The sequence below is a fragment of the Hylobates moloch genome, unplaced genomic scaffold, assembly GCF_009828535.3.
Source record: "Hylobates moloch isolate HMO894 unplaced genomic scaffold, HMol_V3 SCAFFOLD_9, whole genome shotgun sequence".
In the NCBI taxonomy this organism is placed as follows: Eukaryota; Metazoa; Chordata; class Mammalia; order Primates; family Hylobatidae; genus Hylobates; species Hylobates moloch.
In genome coordinates, this window is record NW_026652284.1 from 9,004,946 (window position 1) to 9,017,294 (window position 12,349).

The window sequence follows — 12,349 nt, forward strand, 5'->3', positions numbered from 1 at the left end:
TTGGACAACTGTAGGAGCTGAGTGGTGTTGTCTGCATTTTACAGTTAAGGAAACGAAGGCTCAGAAAAGTTAAATAACTCACCAACCCACACAGTTTACAAGTAGCTCCTCCAGAATCCCAGCTCTTTCCGACGCCAGTGCGTTTAATCATCTGGGGGTGCCGTTGTTTGCGGGGGAAGGAGAATGTCCTAGTAATTCTCTTGGGGGGGATTTGGAAGGGACGACTTTTCAGAGAGGCACCCTCTAAGATACCCTTGAGACTCCTCTGTAACACCCGCTGCTGCTATTCACACCCCCTCCCCAATTTGATTGATGTGTTGAGTGGGGCGGAAGGTTCTTTTGGTTGATGAGGCTGCGACCAAACGCAAGGAGATATAAATAGAGCTTTCTCTTTGGCTCTCTTTAGAGCAGAAATGCCAACCCCTTAGCATTTCCATGGCCTGCTGGAGTTTCATTTCTTGATATTAGGATTCCAGCCATCTTGGCTGGTGAGAGGCCTGCTGGCGGCTTCCTGGGCTTGGTCCTCTTTTGGTACTTTCACAGAATGATGGAAGACGCTGGAGTGGGCTGGAGGAGTGCTCTTAAAACCCAGTTGTGGCTGAGACGGTAGCTCATACCTGTCATCCCAGTGCTTTGGGAAGCCCAGACGGGAGGATCACTTGAAGCCAGGAGTTCAAGGTTGCAGTAAGCTATTACAGTGCCACTGCGCTCCAGCCTGGGTGACAGCAAGAGCCCATCTCTGAGAAACATAATACAACAACCCAGTTGCCTGCTCCAGAGACAACTAAGCTAGCCTCCTCTGAGCCCCACTTCCCCCACCCCTCAGCCCCTGTTCAGAAACAGACTACATTGGCCACACTACTCACTTAGATGTTTCTGGAATGAGGGCACGTGCCCCAGAGGTACTCCGGACCACGCAGATGTCCCTTTCTAGCAGGAAAAGCGCGTTTCTGCGTTTCTGCAGCTTCAATCGACGCCGCCAGGTCTTCGCACTAAGCTGTGGGCTCCGTTTCTCCTCTGGTACTATGTTTAGCAAGGATTTCCTGAGATCCCACGGGGGGCCAGGGGCTGTGCTAAGAACAGGGCAGGCAGACTGGGAGGGCATCGGCCCCTGGGGGGCTTACAGGACAGACAGTCCACCAATGGTTGGAGGCCAGTCCCCAGAGCCAGTCCGCTTTCGCACAAGAATGTCTGATGGAATTCATGGGGGTGGGAGTGGGGATGGTGAGAGTCGGTTCCTGCTTCACCTTGTTTTTCTTAAATTGCACAGTGAAAGGGAGAAGTGAATGTGCAACGGATGAAGCAATTCCCCTTTGGCTGGGTTATTTTCAAAACCATTTTTGTGTAGAGAGCAGTTGCCTCCCTCTCTGAGGCCAGCTGCTGGCGTGGGCCTGATAGTGGGGTTTGGGGCCCCAGCAAATGTTTCCTTAACGTGGGACCTTCAGAAGGCTCTTTCAGGCCGGGTGCGGTGGCTCAGGCCTGTAATTCCAGCACTTTGGGAGGCCGAGGTGGGCGGATCACTTGAGGTCAGGAGTTCAAGACCATCTTGGCCAACATGGTGAATATCTGTCTCTACGAAAAATGCAAAAAAAATTAGCAGGGCGTGGTGATGAGCACCTGTAATCCCAGCTACTTGGGAGGCGGAGGCAGGAGAATCGCTTCAATCCAGGAGGTGGAGGTTGCAGTGAGATGAGATTGTGCCACTGCACTCCAGCCTGGGCAACAGAGTGAGACTACATTTCAAAAAAAAAAAAAAGAAAAAAGAAAAAAGCTCTTTCAGTCAGGAGGGTGGCTTCAGCTACTCCCCAGGGGACAAGCGTGTTTTTCAGCAAAGCTGTTAGAGAAGATGGTCTAGAAGCAGTACCCCAGGATGGATGAGACAAGGAAGGGCCCTGTCCACTGGAGGATGAGAGAGCCTGGCTTATTTGAAAGGGAGGAAAATATTGTCATCTTGGTACCGGTGACAGTGTTTCATAAATAGCCAAGGTTGCAAAACGCCGCCTCTCTCCCTACAGTTAACGCTAAGACTGAATTGTCTTTAATTTGGTTGGTGGAAATCCCCGGCAATCATATCAGAAATGCTGCCAGTTTCAAGATGGAAAAAATAAAAAACCCAGGAACCCCCCGCCCCCCTTTTTTTATTGCAGCTAAACACTGTGGCTTGCTGTGGGTCCTACCGAAATAATGGGCCACTCTCCCCTCCCTGAGGGCCAGCACAGTCCCTGGGGCCTGTGAAAGTTCCCCTTCCAGCTGCACCGGCTGGATATGCATAAAACTCCCCTTCCTCCCCAGAAGTCACAACCTTACCACCTCGGATAAGGGTCAGGGCTCCTGGAAATGGGTCCCTTTTCCTATTACTTTCTTTTTTTTTTTTTTTTTTTTTGAGACGGAGTCTCGCTTTGTCACCCAGGCTGGAGTGTAATGGTGTGATCTCGGCTCACTGCAACCTCTGCCTCCCAGGTTCAAGCGCTTCTCCCACCTCAGCCTCCTGAGTAGCTAGGATTACAGACATGTGCCACCATGGCCAGCTATTTTTAGTATTTTTAGCAGAGACGGTGTTTTGCCATGTTGGCCAGGCTGGTCTTGAACTCCTGACCTCAGGTGATCCGCCCACTTTGGCCTCCCAGAGTGCTAAGATTAAAGGCATGAGCCATGATGCCCGGCCTTCCTATTACATTCTGAGCACACGGGGAGTGATCAGAGTGAAGGGTGTGGCATTTCCAAAGTGGTATTTCAGTTGGCTTCTGTTTCACTCATATTGGGGGAAATTGCTTCCACTTAGAGAAAATGCCGGAAGAGTGGGAGGTGCCAGGAGTAGGGTGGGGGAGGAGGAGACGCAGAAAGGGGTGGACCTATTTGGGACTTTTGGTCCTGGAGGGATGCTGTACAGATTAAGTATCCCTTATCCAAAATGCTTGGGACCAGAAATGGGTTGGAGTTTGCATTTTGGAATATTTGCATTATATGCTTACCAACTGAGCATTCCAAATCCAAATATCTGACGTCTGAAATGCTCCAAGGAGCTTTGTATTTGATCATGATGGCACTCAAAAATTTCGGATTTTGGAACATTTTAGATTTCAGATTTGGGATGCTCAACCAGTGTTAAACTCCTGTGGTTGCTGTAACAAATGACCTCAAACTTTGTGGCTTAAAACAACAGAAACGTGCATGCTTATAGTTTCAGCTACTTGGGAGGCTGAGGTGGGAGGATCACTTGTGCCCAGGAGTTTGAGGCTGCAGTGAGCCATGATTGAGCCTGCGAGTAGCTATGGCACTACAACTTGGGCAACATTGAGAGATCCTGTCACTAAAAGAAAACAACAGCAATGGGCCATGTGTGGTGGCTCACGCCTATAATCCCAGCACTTCGGGAGGCCGAGGCAGGCGGATCATCTGAGGTCAGGAGTTCGAGACCAGCCTGTCCAACATGGTGAAGCCCCGTCTCTACTAAAAATTCAAAAATTAGTCGGGCGTGGTGGCACATGCCTGTAGTCCCAGCTATTCGGGAGGCTGAGACAGGAGAATTGCTTGAACCCAGGAGGCAGAGGTTGTAGTGAGCTGAGATTGTGCCACTGCACTCCAGCCTGGGTGACAGAGCAAAACTCCATCTCAAAAAAAAAAAAATATATATATATATATATATATTCTCTCCCAGTTCTGGAGGCCAGAAGTTAAAAATTAAGGCATCAGCAAGGCCTCGCTCCCTCTGGGGACTGTAGGGGAGAATCCTTCTTTGCTCTTCCTTCTGGGCGCTCCAGCGTATCTTGGCCTGTGGCTGCATCACTCCAGTCTCTGCCTCCGTCTTCACAAGGGCGTCTCCTCCGTGTGTCTGGGTCTCCGTCTGTCTCTTTTAAGGACACTTCTTGTTGGATTTAGGGCTCCCTCAGATAATTCGGGTAGAAATCATTTCAGGACCCTTAATTTACTTACATCTGCAAAGACCCATTTTCCACGTTATTATTTTTCCAGATAATGTCCAGGTCCTGGGGGGTTAAGACCTACCTTTGTGGGGGCCACCATTCAGCCCGCTACAGATAAACAGGAATGTCTTTCTGTATTTTCTGGAGACAGTGGGGAGTGCGGTTATCTTTGCAGGGAAGCCGCCCTGTTCTGCCACTTTCCCCTGGGTGACTTTAGGCAAAGATGTCAGAGTCCCTGGTGGTCTCTGCTGGACCATTGACCCCAGCCTCCTTCCCGCTTCCCATTCCCCAACTTTTATGAACTGGCAGTCCCCACCCCACCCCCAACCTCCTGGGGTCCCAGGAGCAGAAATCTTCTGGAGCTCAGGAGGGGAAATGCTTCTCTTACCTTCCCTCCCCAACAAACTCCTCCCTCTTTATCTTCAGCAACAGTCCCTGCCCTCCACAGCCCATTCCCAGCCCAGGGCTACTCTCTCTCTCTCTGAGGTCACACAGCCCCTCACATTTTGAACTTTCGTCTGTTGGGGAGAGGTGGGGGGAGGGCTCAGATGGTGACACAGATGCTGCTCTGTTTCCACCTCTTACCCCAGGACATGGTATGGGGCTGGTGGCACTGGGAGGGGTTTGGGGAGCCCCATTCATCATTGAAGTTTGTAAGAGGGGTGGATAAGGACATGGAAGAATGATTGGGTGAGGTGCTCCAGGGCTCTCTGGAAGGTCTGGGCCCCCCCTTGCATCAGCCACACTAGAGGCATTGCTCTTTTCTATGTTGGTCATGAAATCTGGAAGAAGTGCTTTCTTATCAATAGAGAAGCATAATCGGCCTTGTTTTTGAAACTTTGGAAAACCATTTATGGCTGGGCATGGTGGTTCATGCTTGTATTCCTAATGCTTTGGGAGGCTAAGGAAGGAGGATCACTTCAGCCTAGGAGTTTGAGACCAGCCTGGGCAATATAGTGAGACCCCTATCTCTGCAAAAAATAAAAATAAATTAGCTGGTTATTGTGATGCACGCCTGTAGCCCCAGCTACATGGGAGACTGAGGTGGGAGGATTACTTGAGTCCAGGAGTTTAAGGCTACAGTGAACTATGGTTGCAACACTGCACTCCAGCTTGGGTGACAGAGCGAGACCCTGTCTCAAAAAAAAAAAAAAAGTCATTTATGTCCAGGTGAGGGTGGGGCTGGGTGAGGTGGTGGTTTTAGGGGGATTGCCACATGGGAGAAAATGTACTGTCTTTGGAGTCAGCTGAACTGGGTTTTTTCCCAGCCACTTTTTTTTTTTTTTTTTGAGGTGGAGTCTTACTCTGTCGCCCAGGCTGGAGTGTAGTGGTGGGATCTTGGCTCACTGCAACCTCCGCCTCCCAGGTTCAAGCGATTCTCCTGCCTCAGCCTCCCGAGTAGCTGAGATTACAGGCACCTGCCACTATACCTGGCTAATTTTTGTAATTTTAGTAGAGACGGGGTTTCTCCATGTTGGCCAGGCTGGTCTCAAACTCCTGACCTCAGGTGATCCACCCGCCTCGGCCTCCCAAAGTGCTGGGCCTGGCCACCCAGCCACTTTGTATCTGCTGGGTGACCTTGGGCAAATCGCTTAACCCATCAGAACCTCAGAGTCCAGTTGTAACACTGAGACAGCAATACCTACCTGTTAGTCTTGAGGATTTTGTATATTATCCTGTGTAAAATGCCAGGCACATAGCGATCCATGCTGTGTCTGCAAAGGAGCTGGTGTGGAGTAGATTAGAAACAGAAGTCATTTATCATCATCCCTCTAGCCCAACACAGCGGTTGCCCATTTGGGTATCCTTTCCATTAACTTCTCTTGGACGTGCATTTTAACTTAGTTGTAATTATGAGAACACATGGACACAGGGGAACAACACACACTGGGGCCTGTGAGGGTGGGGTAGGGAGTGGGAGAGCATCAGGATAAATAGCTAATGCATGCGGGACTTAATACCTAGGTGATGGGTTGATAGGTTCAGCAAACCACCGTAGCACACATTTACCTATGTTACAAACCTGCACATCCTGCACATGTACCACAGAACTTAAAATAAAAAATAATTTAGTTGGCCGGGCGCAGTGGCTCACGCCTGTAATCCCAGCACTTTGGGAGGCCGAGGCAGGCGGATCACGAGGTCAGGAGATAGAGACCATCCTGGCTAACACGGTGAAACCCCGTCTCTACTAAAAAATACAAAAAATTAGTCGGGCGTGGTGGCGGGCGCCTGTAGTCCCAGCTACTCGAGAGGCTGAGGCAGGAGAATGGTGTGAACCTGGGAGGCGGAGCTTGCAGTGAGCCGAGATCGCGCCACTGCACTTCAGCCTGGGCGACAGAGCGAGACTCCGTAAAAAAAAAAAAAAAAATAATAATAATAATAATAATAATTTTGTTGTAATTAGTAGGCATATGCTTTTTATCTTAATTTTCATGTTTTAATTGTAAAATATACATAACATAAAATTTACCATCTTAAGCATTTTTAAGAGTGCAGTTCTGTGGGATTTAGTACATTCACACTATTGTGCAACCGTCACCACCGCCCACCCCCAGGCATTTTTTTCATGTTGCAAAATTGAAATTCTTTTCCCCTTAAACACTAACTCCCCTCTCCTCCCAGCCCTGGCAGCCATTCTGTTGTCTCTGTGCTTTTGACAACTCTAGGTACTGCACATGAGTGGAATCCTACAGTATTTGTCTTTTTATTACTGGCTTCATTAATTTAGCATGCTTTCTGAAGCTTAATCCATGTGGGGGTATGTATCAGAATTTCTTTCATTTTTAAGGCTGGACATTGTACTGTGTGTAGGTACTACAGTACTACTTTTTTTTTTTTTTGAGACGGAGTCTTTCTCTGTTCCCCAGGCTGGAGTGCAGTGGCAGGATTTCGGTCCACCGCAACCTCCACCTCCTGGGTTCACGCCATTCTCCTGCCTCAGCCTTACGAGTAGCTGGGACTACAGGCGCCCGCCAACACGCCCGGCTAATTTTTTGTATTTTTAGTAGAGACGGGGTTTCACCGTGTTAGCCAGGATGGTCTCGATCTCCTGACCTCGTGATCCGCCCACCTCCGCCTCCCAAAGTGCTGAGATTACAGGCGTGAGCCACCGCGCCTGGCCTTTTTTTTTTCTTGAGACAGTGTCTTGCTCTGTCACCCAGGCTAGAGTGCAGTGGCGTGATCTCAGCCTCACTGCAACCTCCGCCTCCCTGATTCAAGCAATTCTCCTGCCTCGGCCTCCTGAGTAGCTGGAATTACAGGTATGCACCACCACACCTGGCTAATTTTTGTATTTTTTTGAGGCGGATTTTTGCTCTTGTTGCCCAGGCTGGAGTGCAATGGTGCAATCTCGGCTTACCGCAACCTCCGCCTCCCAGGTTTAAGTGATTTTCCTGCCTCAGCCTCCCGAGTAGCTGGGATTACAGGCATGTGCCACCATGCCCGGCTAGTTTTGTATTTTTAGCAGAGATGGAGTTTCTCCATGTTGGTCAGGCTGGTCTCAAACTCCTGACCTCAAGCGATCTGCTCACCTCGGCCTCCTAAAGTGCTGGAATTATAGGCGTGAGCCACCACGCCTGGCCAGGACCATGTTCTTTTGTTCCATTCACCTGATGGACCCTTGTGTTGCTCACACTTTATGGCTCTTGTGTATAATGCTGCACTGTGAACATGGGTGGACAGATATCTGTTGAAGTCCCTGCTTTCAGTTCTCTCAGGTATATACCCAAATTGCTGGATCATATGGTAATTCAATTTTTAATTTTTTTGAGCAGCTAGGCATGTGCTTTTGTAGTTTGCTTTTTTTCACTTAACATTGGCTCATTAGCAGTTTTCCACGTTGCTTCATAACCTACGCATCCTTTTTAGTGGCAGTGTAAGTGCCATTGAGCTGCTATTGGGAAGAAAGAAAAAAATTACAGTCATTATACTAGTGTACTCCTCCCTTAGCAAGAATGATAGTCATACCATCGTCCTTCCCACCCTTCTTCCCCAGATCCACCAGGAAAACAGAGGAATAGCACATGGGGATACTCCCTGGTGCCTCCCAGGCTGAGTGTGGGCACACACTCGGGAAGGCAGCTGAGCCACCCCTTCATGCCTTCGTCTCCCCACTTCAGACAGCCAGCCTTTCAGTCGCCAGTTCTACTTTTTTGTTTTTTTTTCCATTTTAGCAGTTTTAAGGAAAGTTTGTATATAAGATGACTTTATTCTTGCATCTTGTTAATTATTTCTTCCTTGTATTTGCCCCTTTCATTTCCTACGTGGTGAGATTTAGCTTTCCATTCAAGGATTTTTTCTTTCTTTCTTTTTCTTTCTCTCTTTCTTTCTCTCTTTCTCTCTTTCTTTCTTTTTCTTTCTTTCTCTCTCTTTCTTTCTTTCGTTCGTTCGTTCGTTCGTTTTTTTTTGAGACAGAGTCTTGCTCTGTCGCCCAGGCTGGAGTGCAATGGCGTGATCTCGGCTCACTGCAACCTCCACCTCCTAGGTTCCAGCGATTCTCCTGCCTCAGCCTCCCGAGTAGCTGGGATTACAGGCATGCGCCACCACGCCCAGCTAATTTGTGTATTTTTAGTAGAGATAGGGTTTCATCATGTTGGACAGGCTGGTCTTGAACTCCTGACCTCAGGTGATCCACTCGCCTCAGCCTCCCAAAGTGCTGGGATTACAGGCCTGAGCCACCATACCCAGCCAAGGATTTTTCTTTTCTTTTTCTTTGTAGGGTCTCATTCTGTTGCCCAGGCTAGAGTGCAGTGGTGCAATCACAGCTCACTGTAGCCTCGACTACATGGGCTCGAGTGATCCTCCTGCCTCAGCCTCTGGAGTAGCTGGGACTGTAGGTGCATGCTACCACGCCTAGCTAATTTAAAACATTTTTTTTTAGTAGAGGCCGGGTGTGGTGACTCACACCTATAATCCCAGCACTTTTGGATGCCAAGGCGGGTGGATCGCTTAGGATCAGGAGTTTGAGACCAGCATGGCCAACATGGCGAAACCCTGTCTCTACAAAAAAATACAAAAATTGGCTGGGTGCGGTGGCTCACACCTGTAATCCCAGCACTTTGGGAGGCCGAGGCGGACGGATCACGAGGTTAAGAGATCGAGGTATCCTGGCTAACACAGTGAAACCCCGTCTCTATTAAAAATACAAAAAATTAGCCGGGCTTGGTGGCGGGCACCTGTAGTCCCAGCTACTTGGGAGGCTGAAGCAGGAGAATGGTGTGAACCCAGGAGGCGGAGCTTGCAGTGAGCCGAGACTGCACCACTGCACTCCAGCCTGGGTGACAGAGTGAGACTCCGTCTCAAAACAAACAAACAAACAAACAAACAAAAAAATAAATAAAAAGTAGCCGGACATGGTGGTGCATGCCTGTAGTCCCAGCTACTCAGGAGGCTGAGGCAGGAAAATCACTTGAACCCTTAACCAGGGTGGTGGAGGTTGCAGTGAGCCGAGATCATGCCACTGCACTCCACCCTGGGCAACAGAGCGAGACTCGATCTTAAAAAAACATTTTTTTTTTTTTTTTTAGGAGAGACAAGGTCTTGCTATGTTGCCCGGGCTGGTCTCGAACTCCTGAGCTCAAGAGATCCTCTTGTCTTGGCCTTCCAAAGTGCTGGGATTACAGGCGTGAGCTACCACGCCTGGCCCATTCAAGGATCTTTTTGTGGTCATTGTCCAGTGTTAGCCTAATGATAACAGCCTGGCTGGGATGAATGCCAGCATGGACAGTTGTGCCATTAGACTTTTCCCCCTGCATTCGTTCAGTGTAGATGACATATTTCTTCCTTTAAACCTGGACTGCTTTGCCGGTTTGCTGGTCTCTGTGGTGTCCTCACACAGCCTGAACTTAGGCTTCTGCCTCAGCTCTTTGGAAAGAGGGAAAGACATAATCTCTCTTCCTGCGAATATGGGAAGGTACATAGAAATGCCTTTTGTGGTTCTTGCTGTGGTTCTGAGTCACAAAGGTATTGAACTTCATTTTGGCCACTTCGGCTTCGGTGATGGCCACAAAAGGGAAGAGCGGTTCCATTACTTTTTTCTTTTTTCTTTTTTTTGAGACAGCGTCTCACTCTTTTTCCCAGGCTGGAGTGAAGTGGCAAGATCTCGGCTCACTGCAACCTCCACCTCCCAGGTTCTAGCAATTCTCCTGTCTCAGCCATCCAAGGAGCTGGGATTACGGGTGCCCGCCACCATGCCTGGCTAATTTTTGTATTTTTAGTAGAGATGGGGTTTCGCCATGTTGGCCAGGCTGATCTTGAACTCCTGACCTCAGGTGATCCACCTGCCTCGGCCTCCCAAAGTGCTGGGATGACAGGCGTGAGCCACTGCACCTGGCCGCGGTTACATTTCTTTATCAAACTATTGCTCTGCGGAGGCTGTCTCTCTGTCCAGCCCATAGCTGGACATTATGGGCTGTACAGCGTGTTCTGTGGTCTGAAGAAATGACAGCCATCCAAACCCACACGGTATCTTCCGTTCTGGTTTGGCTCTGGCACTCTGAGCATTTGCAGTTTCCAATGGGTAAGCAAAGCCCACTCCAAGTCAGCGTCTATTCAAGACCCAGTCGTAAGGCCGGGTGCGGTGGCTCACGCTTGTAATCCCAGCACTTTGGGAGGCCGAGGCGGGCAGATCACGAGGTCAGGAGATCGAGACCACGGTGAAACCCCGTCTCTACTAAAAATACAAAAAATTAGCCGGGCGTGGTGGCGGGCGCCTGTAGTCCCAGCTACTCGGAGAGGCTGAGGCAGGAGAATGGCGTGAACCCGGGAGGCAGAGCTTGCAGTGAGCCAAGATCGCGCTACTGCACTCCAGCCTGGGTGACAGAGCGAGACTCTGTCTCAAAAAAAAAAAAAAAAAAAAAAGACCCAGTCGTAGTCCCCGGGGCTACCAGCCTCAGTCTCACTTGCCAGCTATGTTCAGGGCCTCCCACCAGGGAATCTGCCCCACAGCCCTATGCAGTGTCTGTCTCTCTCACTGGCACACGGAACAGTTCTTCCTGGCATTATGCGCCCGAGAGGGTGCGGAGGAACATGCTAGATCCAGCCCATCTCTGCACCGCTGTGGGCCCGTATCCCCTCATTTCATGGACCTAGGTGGCCACCTCAAGGGAGCATGTGGGATATCTACCTGTTGATATCTACCTGTTGATTCTTGTCACCTTCCAAACCTAGAAGGCTCTTCTGATGGGCGTTAAGAGGTCCGACTTTATTATTTTTTATTTTTTTATTTTTATTTTTTTAATATATTTTTTATTATACTTTAAGTTCTAGGGTACATGTGCACAACATGCAGGTTTGTTACATATGTATACGTGTGCCATGTTGGTGTGCTGCACCCATTAACTCATCATTTACATTAGGTGTATCTCCTAATGCTATCCCTCCCTGCTCCCCCCATCCCAAAACAGGCCCTAGTGTGTGATGTTCCCCTTCCTGTGTCCAAGTGTTCTCAATGTTCAGTTCCCACCTATGAGTGAGAACATGTGGTGTTTGGTTTTTTGTCCTTGCAATAGTTTGCTAAGAATGATGGTTTCCAGCTTCATCCATGTCCCTACAAAGGATATGAACTCATCCTTTTTTTATGGCTGCATAGTATTCCATGGTGTATATGTGCCACATTTTCTTAATCCAGTCTATCATTGATGAAGAGGTCCGACTTTAACGTACCCCTCGTTTTCTTTCTTTCTTTGTCTTTTTTTTCTTTTTCTTTCTTTTTTTGAGATGGAGTCTCGCTCTGTCGCCCAGGCTGGAGTGCAGCGGCCTATCTCAGCTCACTGCAACCTCCACCTCCCGGGTTCAAGCGATTCTCCTGCCTCAGCCCCCCAAGTAGCTGGGACTACAGGCAGGCATCACCATGCTCGGCTAATTTTTGTATTTTTAGTAGAGACAGGGTTTCACCATATTGCCCAGGCTGGTCTCGAACTCCTGACCTCAGGTGATTCACCTGCCTTGGCCTCCCAAAGTACTGGGATTACAGGCATGAACCACCGCACCCACCCTACCCCTCATTTTCTATAGGGCTGTGTCCCAAAGAAATATCCATTTAATAGGTCAGGTTTGCATTGCCCTCCTGTCTAAATGTATGGCTAGGCTGTTGATCACCGCCCACAAGGGGAGGGTGAACTGGCACCCAAAGCCCTGCACAGATACAGGGGGTTTTACCACCGTTGAATTCTCCCATCACTGCTGGGAAAACAGCATGCAATTCGGCCCTTAGAGCTGATTTGTTTTTACCATCTTTGATCAAATTGGCATCTTTGCAAACGAGGCATTGTTCACCTTGGAACTGCTAGCCACTACCCCGCAGCTCTTGTTTGGTCAGGGAGAGCTGTTTGTTGGGCGCTACAGAATCCAACTGGTCGTCATAGTGCCAGAGTCAGTCCTAGGGGAAAAGAGGCTCCCTGCTCATTTGAGTATCTCCTCCTTGC

At 49.1% G+C, this 12,349-nt stretch overlaps 2 protein-coding genes across 6 annotated transcripts in view; one reads left to right on the forward strand and one right to left on the reverse strand.

The window, feature by feature from the left end:
* Positions 1-12,349, forward strand: part of PIK3CD (phosphatidylinositol-4,5-bisphosphate 3-kinase catalytic subunit delta) — an 80,125-nt gene that overhangs the window by 1,618 nt on the left and 66,158 nt on the right. The window lies entirely within an intron of this gene.
* LOC116812891 (putative uncharacterized protein PIK3CD-AS1) lies at positions 412-1,105 on the reverse strand. The gene is given in 3 exon segments (XM_032758849.2): positions 412-603; positions 606-715; positions 867-1,105. Coding segments are annotated over 3 exon segments (501 nt in total). The 3' UTR covers positions 412-451.